The sequence below is a fragment of the Nematostella vectensis genome, chromosome 10 (assembly GCF_932526225.1).
Source record: "Nematostella vectensis chromosome 10, jaNemVect1.1, whole genome shotgun sequence".
NCBI lineage: Eukaryota > Metazoa > Cnidaria > Anthozoa > Actiniaria > Edwardsiidae > Nematostella > Nematostella vectensis.
Genome location: NC_064043.1, coordinates 3,060,945 through 3,077,984, shown reverse-complemented (window position 1 = coordinate 3,077,984; position 17,040 = coordinate 3,060,945). Strand labels below are relative to the sequence as shown.

Genomic DNA, 17,040 nt, shown 5'->3' with positions numbered 1-17,040 from the left:
TGATAACTCAAGTCCAGAAATGCTCCCAGAAATCCCCAATAAGTGCAATTTGTTGAGAAAACTTCTGAGGATGCATGAACTTGAATTATTTCAAATAATTATACTGAGGGTGCATGCCCCAATACCTGAGCATGTGCACACTGTGTTTGCCTTGGATTCGTGCCATCAATCCCCTGACATTCAGGTCTGCCTAGCATGTTAGTAGTTTGTTGATCGAGCTTTTAGAGAGAATGTGTAATCATTGGATTTGGTTGGATTCTAAATCTTCTTGGGGATGCATGTCCTTAACCCCATAACTTGCAATGGGCTTTGTTAAAAGATAGGAGTTGAAGGGAGCATAGGAGTTGAAGTAGAACTGCATTGTAGTTGCAGTTGCATTTATTTAGGATCATTCATCACAAAAACAAAGATAAATATGAGATTGCTGACAAAACCCTATCTTACAAGGAATAAGTGTTGTGGCACTTAAAAAGCTTTAATATTCATCAATGGAAATCCAACAAAATGGGAATTTAGCAAAGGATGGATATCTAATCTGATAACAATGTGCATGAAAACTACATAGTTTTAATTGTAATTTCTACAATGGACAGAACACTTGGTATCATTTATGTAGGAAACTGGGTAGATACAGGATTTTTTTTCTTTTTTGTGTGTGTGAGGTATGGGTCTGTATGGGTGTCTTCTTATGTAGCAGTCATTAGGACTACATTGTACACTAACTATTGTTCTACTTGTCTGGAATTCTGACAATGAATAGAACACTTAATCTTCCTTCACCATATGTATGGAATTAGCATGGCTGTCTTCCTGCGATACTCTTGGTATGCTGCCACATCTCCCCAACGCTTGAGTGCCTGGCGATCTTGGATTGGTATGCCGCTCACCTTGGTAAGTAGGAAAGTGACAAAGATAGGGGATATGACGCTTCCATACTCCACACCTTTCATTACACTGCTAGCAGACATGAACAATCCTGTCCACAACACTATCTCCCCGAGGTAATTAGGGTGACGGCAAAGGCTCCAGACACCAGTGGAGATCCATTTACCCTTACTTGATGGATTAGCCTTGAACACACTTTTCTGATGATCTGCCAGAGCCTCTAACAGGAAGCCCGCGCTCCACAGTCCCCAGCCTAGGTAATCCTTCCATCCCAATTCCGGATCTTCCCGTTTGGTATTGAGAAGTAGGGTTGGTAGCAGGGTTATAAATACCCATACTCCTTGGATGGACCAGTAGATGAAGAAAACCTTGGGATTGTCCCGGACTTTATCGAAGCGACTGTCTCGGCCGTCACGAAGAACCCTGGCGAAGAGAAACGAGCCAAGTCGTAATCCCCATGCGGTGACACAGCCAGTTTGCACAAGTTGTCGAAAATTGAACTTGCCGGAGGAAAGAAGAGTTTGCCAGGCCAGAAAAATGTACGTCGCAGAGCCAGCGAGGTCGTAAAACTTTTCGGTTCGAAAGGCTGAGGCAAAAGCCCAAAGAACCCACTGAATACCGAAGTCGAAGCCAGCGGCCGTTAACAAAGGTTGCATCCTTGAAGCGTGGTTGCCCATTACGTAACGATAAAAAAGGAGACCAGAACAAATAAACCCTTACCCGGTGTATTATCGTGAATCGGAATGCCTGTGGTAAATTATTCACGTAAGCTGTTTACCGAATACCTCCCCCTTCCAGGGCTATCTTTTATTTTTCTAGAATGTATAATCCCACAACGCTGTGCAATAGAACTTGCGAATCGGCCGGGATGGGCTGTCTGCTGGGCCGATTGAAAAAAGGTCTTAGACCTAGCTTCTGTCGGCCTAGACAAAATGCTATGTTCGGCCAGGAGTTGTAAACATTTTCCTTCGAGATATTCCTTATATGGTCAAACGGTGAATTATCGATCGCTCGTCGATCGATTGTCGGATGGGCCTCGCTAGCACCACGTTCGGATATTCTTTGGATATAAAATTTGGTTCTTTCGAGGGAAATGTGGTTAAAAAGATGTTTGTAAGAGTGACATTGCCGTGGCTGTTATGAGTACAACGGAGCTAAAGTAAGAGCTTATAGAAATTTCGTTGGAAATTCTAGCCATTGAGTTTGTGTTTGGTGTGGTTTGACGTGTTTGTAGCGTTTTCGCTCGATTTCTTCTTGACATCTCAATTTCTTCACCGAATTTTTGGCGAGCTAGAAAAGAAACCGTCTCTGAGAAAATGAGCGCTAAAGTCAGCGAGGGGACTACAGTTGTAATGTCATCTGGAAGCTCGACCAGACCCATTGGATCGGTGAGCAACCCAGGATCATCGACTCCGGAGAGGGAAGAGAGAGCGTGGAAAGCGTATTTTGCACAAGCAACGACCGACGTACCACTTACAACGCAGCTTCTCGTAAACGGGGAAGACAGTAATATGGCATCCACACTGGGATTCCTCTACGATTATTACGGCGTAGCCGAGGACTCCAACCAAGGACCTACATCCCCTGGGTAAGCCTCTAATCTTTTAACCAAAAAACGCATGTTTAAGAGTTTGCGAAGAAGTAGTGCTTTATTGTTGATGGCGGCAGTCTTTGTGACGCTTGGTCTTTCTGTGAAGCGATCGAGATATTCAAGAGCCTATGTTTTTATGCGTTGACTGCCATTGTTACATGTGTTCGTTTTACATTGTCGACTGTTCTCCTTGCCCGCAGTTTTCTACCCAGTTTATATTCGTTCGATGCGAAAGGAAAGGTCGAACTCGTTTAACCTGTTTTGGCGGCCAGTTTTTAACCGGTAGAAATACCGGTTATTGTGGCCTATATAAAAGCCTTGTATTGATGGGGAATATCAAAAGCTGTTATATTTTTATGTCAAGTTGAAGTCTAAACCGTCCCGATGGGTTTTAATCGAAAAAGGAAACATATGATGGGATCGAAGATCGAATGGAACCCTTTTATGTAAGCTATTCCATCTATTATGGCATAAAGTTTTTATTTGGGAGTGTGTCCCACCGTGTTTGGTCTGCTTTGGTTGGGATCTCGTAAGTTACTGTTATAAGCTACTCCAAAACATTGAAGACAATTCTATAGTTAAGTTTTACTTGCCTTACTGTAAAGAAAAGTAGTCGTGGTTTGTTTTGTTTTTGTTTTGCAAAAAATATATGTTAGGTTTTTTTTGTTGTCGAAAAAAACAGGTGTATTATAATCTTTTTTTTATTGAAAATCTTCTTTTGGTGTATTGAGAATTTTGATGTTTCTTGTATGTATTCTCCAGTTTGATTTACTTGACGATAATTAGTTGATATTTATTTTTGAAATCACAGAGACTTTAAATTGGCACTGCGAGAAGGGGCTACCAACACGCCCCTACTGGTCCTTTCCTTATAATTTTTGAAAATATTGGGAGGGGGGGACTATGGCCCTGTTATTTATTAATAAGCGCTTTGGATCCGGAAGAGAAAAGTGCTAATATAAATTAATGATAATAATAATAATAATAATAATAGTGTGTTTAATCGTGCCACCTGGAACCTGAATTACAGGCCCGGTCAGCATGAAGCCGTGCGGCACTATAAATCCATAGATCCGACATGTCAATCATGTGCACACGAATAGCCAATCAGGAAAGAGATGATGCAATAACAGCCATGTGGTCCAACAAAAAGTCGGCAATTGAGCAGACTAGATTGGTTTGAGATATTTTTCTGCGAATCTGGACCAGCAAATAAGCATTTTCTGATCAGTGTAAAAAGTGCTAGCCCTGTTTTTCTTTGACAAAAATAGCTTTGAAAACACAAACACAGTACCTACAGTAGGTAAGAGAGCATTGTTTTATGTTATCATTTCCAAGTTTTCATATTTTGAGCTTAAGTCTTGACGTTTCCATTCAACAACCAAACTCATTATCTATTTCTATGCTTCTCTACAAGATTTTCACCAAGCTTGGACAACAAGACAAGTTTTTGTCATGTTAGGTGACCGTATTTTATTTTCCAAGTCGCAAGAAAACCCCTATAAACGTCTATATTTTAGATAAATCCTCCCTTATTGGATATGTTGTACAATTTGTGGGACATTTGGGTTGCACTTCGCTGTCTTCTATTTGCTGCTTTCTGATTGGATATTCATGCATGCATCGGATCTATGAATTATAATTCACATGCATATTTACAGGAAACAAAATTTCCGAGACTGTCTGTGTTTGTGGGTTTGTGACTGAATATGTCACTTGCTGATCTCAGGTTGTAATGGGTGTCCCTCTTTATTCTTGCGCCATTTATCAGGTGATAAAGGGGATTGTCTGGCTTCTTATTATCATTATTATTAATATGGTATATATTTTGCCTTATCAAATATCAGAAGTAATTAAGATCCTGTTTATTTTATCTTTGATCTGCAATTGAGTTTGTGTTGTCTTTCAACTTTAAAAAAAAATGGAGGCTTTTTTAAGTTTCTTACAGGATCTCTTAAACGCAATTATACAGAATTGAAAATATCTTTTATTATGTACTGTTACACCTTCTAAACAATGCTAGAAAAGTCCTGTGTTAGATTATGGCCTATTACCCTCTCAAGTCACAGTATTTACATAAACATTTCTATTCATTATCAGTCTCACACACAGTCAAGACAAAAAATAACACTTCAATGTCATTTTTGGTAGATGTCAATCAACTGGTTTCCCGGGAGAATGAGGAGCCCTTGCACAGTAAATCCTCTGAATATCTAACTGTAAAATTCCCCCCTTTTAGCCTGGTTAAGTCTTTTCAAAATTCTTTTGATGTAGAGTTCTCTATACTAAGAGCTAAGGGGACCCCAACCAGAGACATTTAGAAACGTTTAGTATTTGATATGTAGTTTATTGTTTTTTTGTGTGTGTGTTTAAAAGTTGGATCTCAGCTTAAATAAAGGCTGTATTATATTTCTGTTGTTAATGGAACTATTATTTTTAACAGCTCTTCCAACCAAACATCAACTACACAAGGGAATGAGAGTGACTCAGATACCAACAATGCTGAGGTGTGTATGATAAGAGCAACTGGCAGGGTTTGATTTTAACATTTTTACTCAAATAAGAGGTGCTTTTTTCCTCAAATGTTGTGGGGTATCATCATATATATATGATGGGAGTTCTAAAGCTTCTAAATAATTTGACCAAGTGTTAAATCAGACTTCTTGTTTCAACAAGTATGGTTTGGGGGCAGGTAATTGTTATGCACAATCCAGGAGTTCAGGATATGTATTAGACCATGTTTTATCTATGCAATGCAAACATGTATACACTCTATATACATTTTTTTTCATGCTTCCACTATATAGTATTCATAAAGTGCTTGTGTTCCATATCTAAAATATCAACAAAAGGTTTCAATGCTACAAGCACTCATTCTTCGTCATCAACATCCTAGCAAGGGAAAAGAGAAGATAGAAAAGCTTTTTGATTCTTCTGCGTCATCTACATGTATAGCATCAACCTGGATTTACTTGCATCTGAGAAATAGAGTGCTTTGCACTTTTTGATGCTATTGTTTTTATTTCAGTCATTGAGTTTTCTACACTCCATACAGCAGATCAAGGAACAGGGCCTTGCACAGAAAGTTGGGTATGTAGTTTTGTTTTGTGACACCTTTTTGTCATTTGGTGTAAATAATCTTTAGCCATCTTATGTGAATTTATTGTTATGGTTTATTCCACTCAATCACTCACTATCCATTTAACGTCAGAATCCACCTATTGGCAGGTATGCCGCACATGGGGTCCACATGTTTAAATTTCTTTTCACTTTGGAAAATAATTTTGAAAAGAATCAGTGAAAATTTTGTTTGCGGCACTAAAAGGGTCTTCACAGTATGTCATGTTGGCACAATAAAAGTTTCCTCTACTTTTTAATACTAGTAAAAGTACTAGGATTTCAGTGTTAACTGCTTATTAATAATACTGAGGTTTCAGTGTAAACTGATTATCTGTTGTTCTTGATAAGGTCAAGCAGTGGTTCCACCGACATCTCTGATAACAAAACTGAGAACTCAAGGGACAAGAGTGTCCAGGTCAGTTGCCTTCTTTGTATAATGCGCTTAAGCTCAGTAATATCTGTCACAAAATGTGCTTGAGCCCAGTAACTGTCACACAATGTGCTAGAGCCCAGTAACCGTCACACAATGCTCTAGAGCTCAGTATTGTCTACTTGAGCATTGTCTGAAGGTGGTGACATTTTCCTATTTATTCTGTTTACTTAAGCCTTGTGTTTCTCTGTAGAGTTTTGCGATTGTTCAACAGATCAAGTCTCAGCCTAGGTATTGTACATTAATATAATAAATACTTTAATCATACTTCATACAATTATATTCCCCTCGGCCTAAGATTGCTGTGTCATTTATGGACATTGTGATGTATGGACCCTTGGTTAGAAGAAATTAAAGTAAAAAATATTTGTTTTCTCATTGTGGTTACATAAGAGTTGTACATAAACCTCACAGTTATAAGTAACTAGACGCATTTGAATACCATTTGTTATCCTTGATTTAAATACCATTTGTTATCCTTGATTTAAATACCATTTGTTATCCCAATTAACTCCTTATCAGAAATTTAGCAGTCATTTACCTAAAAGAAAACAAACTTGGTGAATATCCTTTATTTGAATACTATTTGTTACCAATTTCAGTCTCCATTAAATAGAATGATTTTAAATTGCAACCTGACTTGTGACTCCTCTTTAGTGCCCCACAGAGCTGCAGTAGACAGGCAGCATCTTCTTCTCGACCTCTCTCTTTTCCCTCTGGCTCATCTACTAACAAAACCAACCAACAAGGTCAAGTCAGTGATGTTTCCTCGATAGCCCTCAGCCAGACACCTCCTGAGGTGAGATTCTATATCCACTTCCAGCAAAGAAATCACTGCATATTAGAATTCACGGCACTTTGCAAGCATACCACGATAATAGTCTGTCACACACCTGACATTCAACATGTTTGGAGAATGAATACATAATAAGTCGTGACTTTTTAACAGTCGTTTTAGGTACTTTGCTGCAAGTGTCACACACCACACACCACCAACCCCAACCACACACCCCCACCACACCCCATTACCAAGGCAGGCCCACTTGCCACAGTAAGATAAGTCACACATAAATGTAAACCTCTCTATGTTTTTGTAAATCAGGCTTGCAAATTTGATTCATATATTGCCACCCTCAAAAGCCCACCCCCTTATCAAGGCAGGCCACACCCTTGCCACAATATTTCCAGCCACACCACAGAAGTTTAGGCATCTTTATGATACTATATTACAGGCTTATAACCTTAGCCCATTAGTGCTGCCCTCAACCCCCACTACCCAAGGCAGGCCACACTTCTGCTATAGTAAGGCAATTCATAACACAGTAGCTCATACGTCTTTGTGTTCTTTATATTGCAGGCTTATAACTTTGGCCCTTATAGTGCTGCCCTCAAGGCCACTCCCACCGTATTCTCTGCCCAGGATAAGTATGTGTTGCGTTTTTCTGCTTCTGGAATTTTTTCTAACATCAAGTGAACTATCACGATAGAATGTAGCATTTGGTGCTGCTTGTGGAGATTGGATAGCAAAATAAGCATGTTTGTCATGTAAATCAACATGTCAATAAAAATACTGGATAAAATATGTGCACCCTAAATTAGTCCCCATCTTTGTGTCTTCTTAGTTATTGCTGAAGATCATTTTGTGGTTACAACTTTTCTTTCCATTTTTATGTCTCAACCTGGTAGTCTACTAAAATGACCCTCACAAAAGAAAACTGCAAAAAAATTTGTAGTCTGTGTATTGTTTTCGTTTTTGGACCAATGTAGCAATCAAGAATGCAGACATTTTTATGACCTTGCACTGTGTTTGAAACCTACAAATAACAATATTTTGATTTTCTGCATATAATAATCTGATTTACATGGTTTTCTTTTCATTGTGATCAGCAGTGCAACACCACTGTAGTAGTCTTTGTCAATATTCATCTTTTTAAACTAATATAAGGAAAGTGTGCTGTTTTAGGTTTTCCTGCCAAAACAGGAAATGATTTGAACCTTTTTAACACCACCAAGAACAGCATCAGTTTTCAAAGCTCTGTTGATGATTAAAATTTCAATCAAATTCATTTCCCTGTTTAGAATTCCAAAGCTTATCTACATTTTTCTTTGCTAGATTGCTAGAAGTGAACTTTAATTAACAACAAGTGAAACTTCATTATTTGTATTGCTTTGTGCTTCTTGAAATTCTTATAAAGTCATAGTATCAAATGAACCATCATCATTTGAGATAAATGCACCCCCCACACCAGGATGTTCAATAGGTCATTAGAAACAGGAAGTGGTCATGTCATAGCCTGGGGTGCATTTTTGAATATAGTCCAAGAGCAAAACAAGCAAGGGGTTAGTTATTCTTGTATTTGCTCTGCTAGCAATGTTATACCTAATTTGACTGTTATGGGATTTTTTGGCTTGTTCAACAGATATACCTTCATATTAGAAGCTCCTACCTCAATAGTACAGAGGCGAGGGGATGATACTTTAACTTATTTAAATAAGGGTGAGTTCAGTGAAGTGGCAAGGGTGATTTTGGTTGAATGTACATTCACAAAAGACTAGTAACTAATATTATTGATACTAGTAACTGATATGTATTATTGATACTAGTAACTAATATGTACTATTGATACTAGTAACTAATATTATTGATACTAGTAACTAATATTATTGATACTAGTAACTAATATTATTGATACTAGTAACTGATACATGTATTATTGATACTAGTAACTAATATGTATTATTGATACTAGTAACTAATATTATTGATACTAGTAACTAATATGTATTATTGATACTAGGAACTAATATTATTGATACTAGTAACTAATATGTATTATTGATACTAGTAACTAATATTATTGATACTAGTAACTAATATGTATTATTGATACTAGTAACTAATATTATTGATACTAGTAACTAATATTATTGATACTAGGAACTAATATTATTGATACTAGTAACTAATACATGTATTATTGATACTAGTAACTAATATTATTGATACTAGTAACTAATATGTATTATTGATACTAGTAACTAATATGTATTATTGATACTAGTAACTAATATGTATTATTGATACTAGTAACTAATATTATTGATACTAGTAACTAATATTATTGATACTAGTAACTAATATTATTGATACTAGTAACTAATACATGTATTATTGATACTAGGAACTAATATTATTGATACTAGTAACTAATATGTATTATTGATACTAGTAACTAATATTATTGATACTAGTAACTAATACATGTATTATTGATACTAGGAACTAATATTATTGATACTAGTAACTAATACATGTATTATTGATACTAGTAACTAATATTATTGATACTAGTAACTAATATTATTGATACTAGTAACTAATATTATTGATACTAGTAACTAATATGTATTATTGATACTAGTAACTAATATTATTGATACTAGTAACTAATATTATTGATACTAGTAACTAATATTATTGATACTAGTAACTAATATGTATTATTGATACTAGTAACTAATATTATTGATACTAGCTGCTACGATTGAAATACCTCTCCCTCTCTTTCTTCTTAGTTTAATAGTTTTGTTGGTCACAATGATGTCCTTTTTAACATGATATTACTAGAAAGACTATGAAGAATAACTAGATGGTCTGTGAAGGTGTGGTGTAAACAAGCCATAAATCACCACAAGGTTGATAAAAGAGGTTGTACACCTCTGTAAAACAGAGTAGTTGCCCTGACATTTGGAGGGTTAGCCCTTTGTTGGAAGCATACAACATACTTGTTTAACCTTGGGTTGATATATACTGAATTAACATGATTTCATTGTAAAAACTTCTATCTAGGTGATAACCTTTGTCTGTGGTCTCGTAAGATGTTATTTCCTCCAAGATCTTGCTTAAATGCTTTACACAGCATTTTGTTGATTAGTGTATATCTTGGCACTAATTGCATGAATAACAGATTGCTTAATCCACTCAATACCTTAGCTTTCAGTAGCTGCTGTGCTGACTTTAGGTATCTCTCTATACAGGTCAGTTCTATGCAATAGATTTTGAAGGGAACTTTGATCCCCCATCTACTGAGGAAGATATTATCAGGGTCAAGGTATGTAACTTGTCTTTAATTATTATATATTATTTTACTAGTTACCCTCTTTTTTATAAGAATGTCTAATTTTCAGTTTAGGCTGGGCCGTTCTTATTTTTTGGCTGAATATGTTCTTAACTATGAACACAATTCAATTCTGCATTTTACAACGCATCAGGACTAAAATAGAATTTTTGCTATCTCAGCCTCAGTATTTTTTAAAAATTTGGTGAAATTTAAGCCTGGATGTTCTTATAAAAAGGTTCTTATAAAAAAAGAGTGTATACAGTAAAAACCCATTATAAGAACCTAGTGATTTAAAAACCTATAGAAATTTTGGATTTAAATATCCCAAAATATGAGAACCAACTAAGCCTAAAAATTCAAAAGGTTCATATGATGGGTTACTCCATTGAAAATGAAACAGATTATGGGGCTTTAGATGTAAATTTGCTAAGCATTTTACTGTTCCATGATAAGAATATAACAGATACAACATACATACAGTTTGATATCTCTATAGCAAAATGGTTATGCATTTGGTCCATTCACACTTCAGTATTGTGAATCCTACTGTTAATTAAGCAACTTGGAAAAAATTAAGAACCTTATAATAACCTATTTTGCCTTAATTGTTACCCAGTACCCCAAAATATAAGAACCTGTTTTGCCAAACTGAAAAAAAAACCTAGGTTCTAACATGCGGGTTTTTACTGTATGTTACACTATTCGATGTGACACTGCTGCTGTACATTGTCCTTTTCTTTAAGTTTCTAGTAATTTTCTAAACTGTTTTGTATTCCTGTGTAACATCAATTCCATTTTTAGTCTGTTGTTCACCTTGTGTTCCGCGATGAGAAGGATCCTCGTGCAGAACTTGAACACTGGAATTACTGGCATAGCCAGCAGCCCAATCCACAGCAAAGAGCATTTGATATAGGTAAGACACAAAACATGTGTTGTGTTGTGCAAGAAGAGTTGCATTTTTCAAATTGATAAGAGTTTTGAATATCAACCAATAACAACTCTGTCACTGAAGTCAGATTTACAGACTTTGATGTTAGGGAGTGCAAAATGATGGCCTGAAGAACTTTATCTAGAGGGAAGAGTATAATTGCATTACAATGGTGATGTGAGAGGTTATTGTTTTGTGTTGTAGATCGCAAGTCATGTCAAAACATAGACGAAAATATAACCGACCAAGCATACAATGCGGCAGGATTTACATGGAGCCCCCATCTTAACGCAAAGATTGTAATCAGAATTAACTGCCTTAGTACAGACTTTTCACCTCAGAAGGGAGTAAAGGTGGGTTCCCTTGTTCTACTAGCGCTTGTCGTGTACTTCTGATCTTTATTTTAATATGCATGGACATAGTATGACTCATAGTCTTGTTTCAAATTCCATTATGCCTGCAACTTTCATTGTCATACCAGCAAGGATCCTTGGAGCCTAGAATCACACAGTGACACCTTGGCATAAACTGTATTGATGGATCCATAGTGCCTTTGTCCAGTGGGCACTGTTGAATTATGAGCTTTTGCATAATACTTGTGCATAATAACATGTATTTTGGTTACAGGGTATTCCTCTTCATCTTCAAATTGATACTTATGAGGATGTCGACAATCCTGATGCTGAGCCAGTCCACAGAGCTTTCTGTCAGATCAAGGTCTTCCGAGATAAGGTATGTTATAAAAATCAATGATTTATTATCATTATCATAATTAAATATCATTATTAGCTCATTATAACCAGCATGAGTAAATTCCTATGGTCATTTTTGCTTCTGACTTGCTTCTGACAGCAAGCTGTACTGTAACCTTTTCTATATCGTGATAACTCTCACCTTTCTTTATGAATGATCTCTTACCTGTAAACCCTGTCCATAGGAATGAGCTCTGTCCAACCTTTCTATATCAAGGAGTTTTGTACAGATTCAAAGACTCAAAGCCATACTGTACATGACCAAAGTTACTTGAAGTAAATTTTGCATAAACCAACTGTAGCCAATGTGCTTTGCATTTAGGGTGCAGAGAGAAAAAACAAAGATGAATCCAAATCAGCAGAAAGAAGAATGCAGAAATGGATGAAACAAAACCCTATCGGTGCAGGTAAGGAACCTTTGATTTGCTTAGATATCATTCATTTTACCTGATTTTAGTATTTAAAAATACTAATAGTTCTCTTTATTTACTGTGTGCAGATCCCACTATGATATCACCCACCAACCTATTCCATCCGCCAAGCAAGTACACACAGCTCCTTAGCACCACTCCTTTAGGGCCCAAGCCTGTGATGTTTAACCCTGTGATGCGAAGCCCTTCAGGGGTAAGAGTGTTTCTTTTCCAGGTGGAATCACTGTGCCTTTAGGGTCCCAAGCCTGTTATAGTAAGGGTTCAGTTCACATCCATGAACCTGTGATGCCATAATGAATGTCTGTGCTGTTTACTTTTCATTAAACAATTTAAAAGTACATCCCCACAAAGCACACATAAAACTTCTACCTTTAGTCTTAAACCTTTGAGAAAAATGCATACAGTACTGGAAAAGTTTTGCCCTATGTATTTAAGACTATTCCTTCACCCATACTAACTCATTCAACCACTCACTACTCATAGTATTTTTGAATACTTCTGAATGGGGTATGCCATTATTGTTCACCCCTCTCTTTTGGATGGCTTAATATCTACCTGAATACTGATTGAAGGTTGTTTTGCATTGTAGAGTCTTCTCACTTCAGAAGATTCCACTCTCCAGACATCAGCTTTGATGGCAACAATCAGGTACATTTTTAGTCATAAAGACTTTTAGTGTCTTGTGAGTGCCCTGAGCCCCTCGTGACAACACCAGCTTTGCCAGTAAAATGCTGTCAGAGCAAAGATGGCACCTCCCATGTTTGGAAGTGCTGCAAAGTAGTCCGCTTGCAGTAGGGGCATTTTTTAAAAAAAAAAACTATTCACGTTTTTATGTAGGTTCTCTTTAGATAAAAACTCTTGATTTGTATTGCATTTCCTTTGTCTTGTTGTCAGTCGAGCAGACTTCTCCAGCAAAGATCGGTCACATGAAAGATTTTGCTTAATCTTAACCTGAAATTTGTGAACCGTATAGTTTTTTTTTATGCTAGACTGATACTGGACTAATTTCCCACAAGGGAACTGCTTGCTGATATAAATTCCCTTGTTATGTTTTGATTTTCTGGGCTCCCCAAGAAATGTTGCCATCTGCTACAGACCTAGTTCTGAACATTTTTTTATATCTTCACTTTGCAGAGAACGTGAACACAAAAGAACTATCCAGTCTGCACTGACCATGGCAAAGGTTAGTGGGGTCTGATCGTTTTCATCATCTTCCTAAAAGAAACCGTAAATTTGGTGCACCTACTCTTTATTTTAAGCAATTTGAAAATAAGAATACTTAAAGAAACTATGAAATAATTGCAGGATGAATTAGCTGACCTTGAAGTTGCTCCAAGTAGAAAAGTCCAGAGAGTCCATAAAACAAACAGACCAGGTAAAGCAAGCTGTAATTGCCATACGAACCAGACTTGCCCATACTATCCCCAAGAGTGCTCACTCCCTTCTTAATTATGTAGCACCCCAAGGTATGAAACCCAGGACTCCTATTGTCCCTTTTATTTGATCATGTGTGCTGTACCTTTCCAAAAACCCCAGTTTGTCTGAAGTAGCTTTCCATTCTTATATGGACAAAGACAAACTCAAGAAAGGAGATAGGGATATCATTATGAAGCATTAGATTTTACAGTGAAAGGAAGGATTTTTTCAGTAAATCATGTATTTTCGAATTTTTTACTGACAAGAATCTGTTTTCAAAGTAGTTTCTGTCAAATCAGTCTATTAAAAGTTCCTTCAGGTACACTCACACTCTTGTTTATGAGCGTGGCAAGTAGGCATTATGACCGCCTTGCTCTGACTTGTGCTTGTTTTTCCACTGTCCACTGAACAGAAAGATATGCATGTATAAATACATTGCAAGCCTTGGTTCAGGAAAAATTCCATGCACATATCAGTGAGAATCCAAAAACGGGTGAATTTTTTATTACCTTCCTTGTGTTTTGCTAACTTTTTGCCTTAAAACCAAGGCATGCACTGTATTTTTATCCTTATTTCCTATGACCAGCAGGAACAAGTGGAAATGTATTGAAGACTATTGCATGCTCACTCTGCACTTCCATTCTCATGCTAATATACATTTTTAAAATCGAATCTAATGCTCTCTAACTCTTGTTTTCCATGGACATCAACATATTCTAAAAAAAACATCTCAAGTATAACTGATAAATTGTTTTGTAGCTGTCACTATTTATGTGAAAAAAGAAGAGGAAAAGGTTTACAATGCTCTGATGCTCGACAATCTCTGTATTAAAGAACTTTCAAACCAGGTATGCAAACAAAGCACCAAATGGGCAAAATCTATTCATAAAAAAGTGACATACTATGGCTTCACTATATGATGAAGCATGCATTTATAATCTATTCCTTCTCCCTTTTCCCAGATTGCTAGTAAGTATGGGATGCCTGTTGATATGATAAAAAATGTTTACAAGAAGACAAAGAAAGGGTAAGTATGCAATAACTAACCTAGTGCAGAATCTAACAGGTCTCAAGAACTACTGTGTTGTCTTGGGTTAGAGGAGTATGGTAGGTTACAATCTTCACATAGATAGTTTTTGTACATAGTGAATGTTAAGGAAACCTCTCACATATCCCACCTCTCAAATATCCCCACAAGGGCCACTATATACCCTAGTCATTCTGCTTTTATTTATTTTATATATCAATTTGTACTAATCAACATCTTTGATTCTACATTTTAGTATTCTGGTTAACCTGGACGATCGCATGATTGAGCAGTTTGTTGATGAAGATGACTTCATCATCAATCTTGATTTCGATAACCAGCTTGGCCACTTTGACCTGACGCTAAAATACTGAGTTGTATTATGAAGTGATGAGAGTAATGAGTGCTAAGAGCCAACTACCAAGGACTTGACCCTTGAATACCAAGTGGTATTTTGAAGTGCTAAGAGCAAACAACCGACAACCCGGTGTCCACTTTGACTTGATGAGCAAATACTCAATTGCTGAGAGCAATCTACCAAGGCTTCCAGTGGAGTGCATGGTAACTGGTAGATAACTCCAAAGAAGTGTGTGATACTGGTAGATAACTCCAAAGAAGTGTGTGATACTGGTAGATAACTCCACAGAAGTGTGTGATACTGGTAGATAAATCCACAGAAGTGTGGTATACTGGTATGAGAACTGGTGGATAACTCTATGGAAGAGCATGAAAACTGGTAGATAACTCTACGGAAGAGCATGAAAACTGGTAGATAACTCTACGGAAGAGCATGAAAACTGGTAGATAACTCTATGGAAGAGCATTAGAACTGGTGGATAACTCTACAGGATAGCAAGATAACTGGTAGATAAATCAACGGAAGATCATGATAACTGGTGGATAACTCTACGGAAGAGCATGAGAACTAGTGGATAACTCTACAGAAGATCATGATAACTGGTGGATAACTCTACGGAAGATCATGATAACTGGCAGTTCATTCTAGAGAAGCAATGCTGCTGTTTGGAGAAAATGGAAATCGTTCAGAGATCAGCTACTTAAACCAAATTCAGCTTGTAGACGTATAAAAAACACAAGCACAACAATGTCTTGTATTCTCTACTCAGTGGTGTCAAGGTAGAAGACAAAATGCTACAAGAAATTACACCACTGTTCTGCCGTATTGCAGAGTTAGATTCTGAGGTCTGGAGGCATGCTTACCAGAGTACTACAATCCTGCTATAACTACTTCAATGCATGCATATAGTTTGGCAAGAACCCTAGAACCTGAACTAGGCACAGTCACACGTGTGTCTTGCTTGCGCTAAGAGTAACTGTGCCTGTTTCTTCCATTTAGATAATTCTAGAAGTTTCTAGAAAAAGACTGCGGTGGCAGGCATCCAGTGTTTTGTTTTATTTTCATTTACGGCTTGTACGTAGTGTCTTTATAAATACCTGTCTCAACGACAAAAATCATGTACTATATAAATAAGAAACTTTACTTCAAGGGTCCCAATCATAACTGTATATATCAGTAGTTATTCTTTATGCATTAGACACAGGACCAAAAAGGGGCGTAGCCAGGAGGGTGTCCCCCCTCTTTTTCTGGTCCAATAAAGCTATTACGTCTTAGTTGTTATGTCTCATTTGGAAAAGAATGTTCTTGAGAAATCACTTTGGGCCACCCCAAGGAAAAATCCTGGCTGTGCCCCTGTTGAAAAGTGTGATGTTGTGCATGAGAGGGTAGTGTAAGTGGGATGATCAGCTTGTTGGAGTCAGTCTTGTCAGCTCATAATTTTTAACTATTTTTGTTGAAAAAAAAATAAAAAAATAAAAAAAAATATGTGTCAAAGAACAATGTACTGAATAAGAGATTTTTGAGAACATAAGATTTTAAGTATTACAATTATCCTATAGAGTGGTTTTCAAAATCCTGTGCAACAAAATGTAATTGTTAAAGTGTAATAGTCAAGCCAGAACAAAATAGAAAAAAGAGATTACTAAATTAATAAACTAAATAGTATTTCACAGGTTTTTGAAAATCACTCTAACATTAGAACATTTTGTATGAATTAGACCTAAAGCCATGACAGAGATTGTCTGCTTCATTTTTTGGTTATAATTGCACTGACATGCAACGCTCTCATCATTCTTTGTATATTGTTATTTATCCAAGTATTCCTGCTTTTAGAAACTAACATGAAGTATCAACTTAACTTTGAAAATAAAATAAAAATAAGTATTTGAAGTATTTGTTATATAAATCTCATCCCTTGCTCTCCTATAACTTATATTTTTCAGTGAATGCTGTGTTTTAGCCTCCACTCGCTTGTACTACA

The 17,040-nt window shown here is 36.5% G+C and overlaps 2 protein-coding genes across 4 annotated transcripts; one reads left to right on the top strand and one right to left on the bottom strand.

Moving 5' to 3' along the window:
• Positions 1–360: 360 nt before the first annotated feature.
• Positions 361–1,754, bottom strand: LOC5516476. Its single transcript, XM_001636497.3, has one exon. It carries the CDS (start codon positions 1,560–1,562, stop codon positions 777–779), a length of 786 nt encoding a protein of 261 aa, XP_001636547.2. The 5' UTR covers positions 1,563–1,754; the 3' UTR covers positions 361–776.
• Positions 1,755–1,892: 138 nt separating this feature from the next.
• On the top strand, positions 1,893–16,949 carry LOC5516419 (grainyhead-like protein 2 homolog). 3 transcript variants are annotated; one of them, XM_032386244.2, is made up of 21 exons: positions 1,893–2,044; positions 2,180–2,473; positions 4,920–4,983; positions 5,505–5,566; positions 5,945–6,011; positions 6,220–6,257; positions 6,684–6,825; positions 7,384–7,451; positions 8,447–8,523; positions 10,065–10,138; positions 10,949–11,060; positions 11,280–11,428; positions 11,703–11,807; positions 12,150–12,234; positions 12,327–12,451; positions 12,848–12,906; positions 13,393–13,441; positions 13,564–13,633; positions 14,434–14,522; positions 14,637–14,643; positions 14,958–16,949. In XM_032386244.2, exons 1-21 carry the CDS (start codon positions 2,025–2,027, stop codon positions 14,984–14,986), a joined length of 1,785 nt encoding a protein of 594 aa, XP_032242135.1. In that variant the 5' UTR covers positions 1,893–2,024; the 3' UTR covers positions 14,987–16,949. The 3 variants fall into 3 exon arrangements, with proteins under 3 accessions (XP_032242135.1, XP_032242134.1, XP_001636486.2); XM_032386243.2 differs by having other exon boundaries at positions 14,637–14,701; XM_001636436.3 differs by lacking the exons at positions 1,893–2,044; positions 2,180–2,473 and adding an exon at positions 2,767–2,922 and having other exon boundaries at positions 14,637–14,701.
• Positions 16,950–17,040: the final 91 nt, after the last annotated feature.

What these genes read in the sequence shown, in the direction of transcription:
- LOC5516419 (XM_032386243.2), top strand. Translation starts at nt 2,025, where the DNA reads ATGAGTACAACGGAGCTAAA. An exon ending in ATGAGTACAACGGAGCTAAA is followed by an intron (nt 2,045 to 2,179) that starts GTAAGAGCTTAT and finishes TTGGCGAGCTAG; the next exon opens with AAAAGAAACCGTCTCTGAGA. An exon ending in TTAAAGAACTTTCAAACCAG is followed by an intron (nt 14,523 to 14,636) that starts GTATGCAAACAA and finishes CCCTTTTCCCAG; the next exon opens with ATTGCTAGTAAGTATGGGAT.
- LOC5516476 (XM_001636497.3), bottom strand. Translation starts at nt 1,562, where the DNA reads ATGGGCAACCACGCTTCAAGGATGCAACCTTTGTTAACGGCCGCTGGC.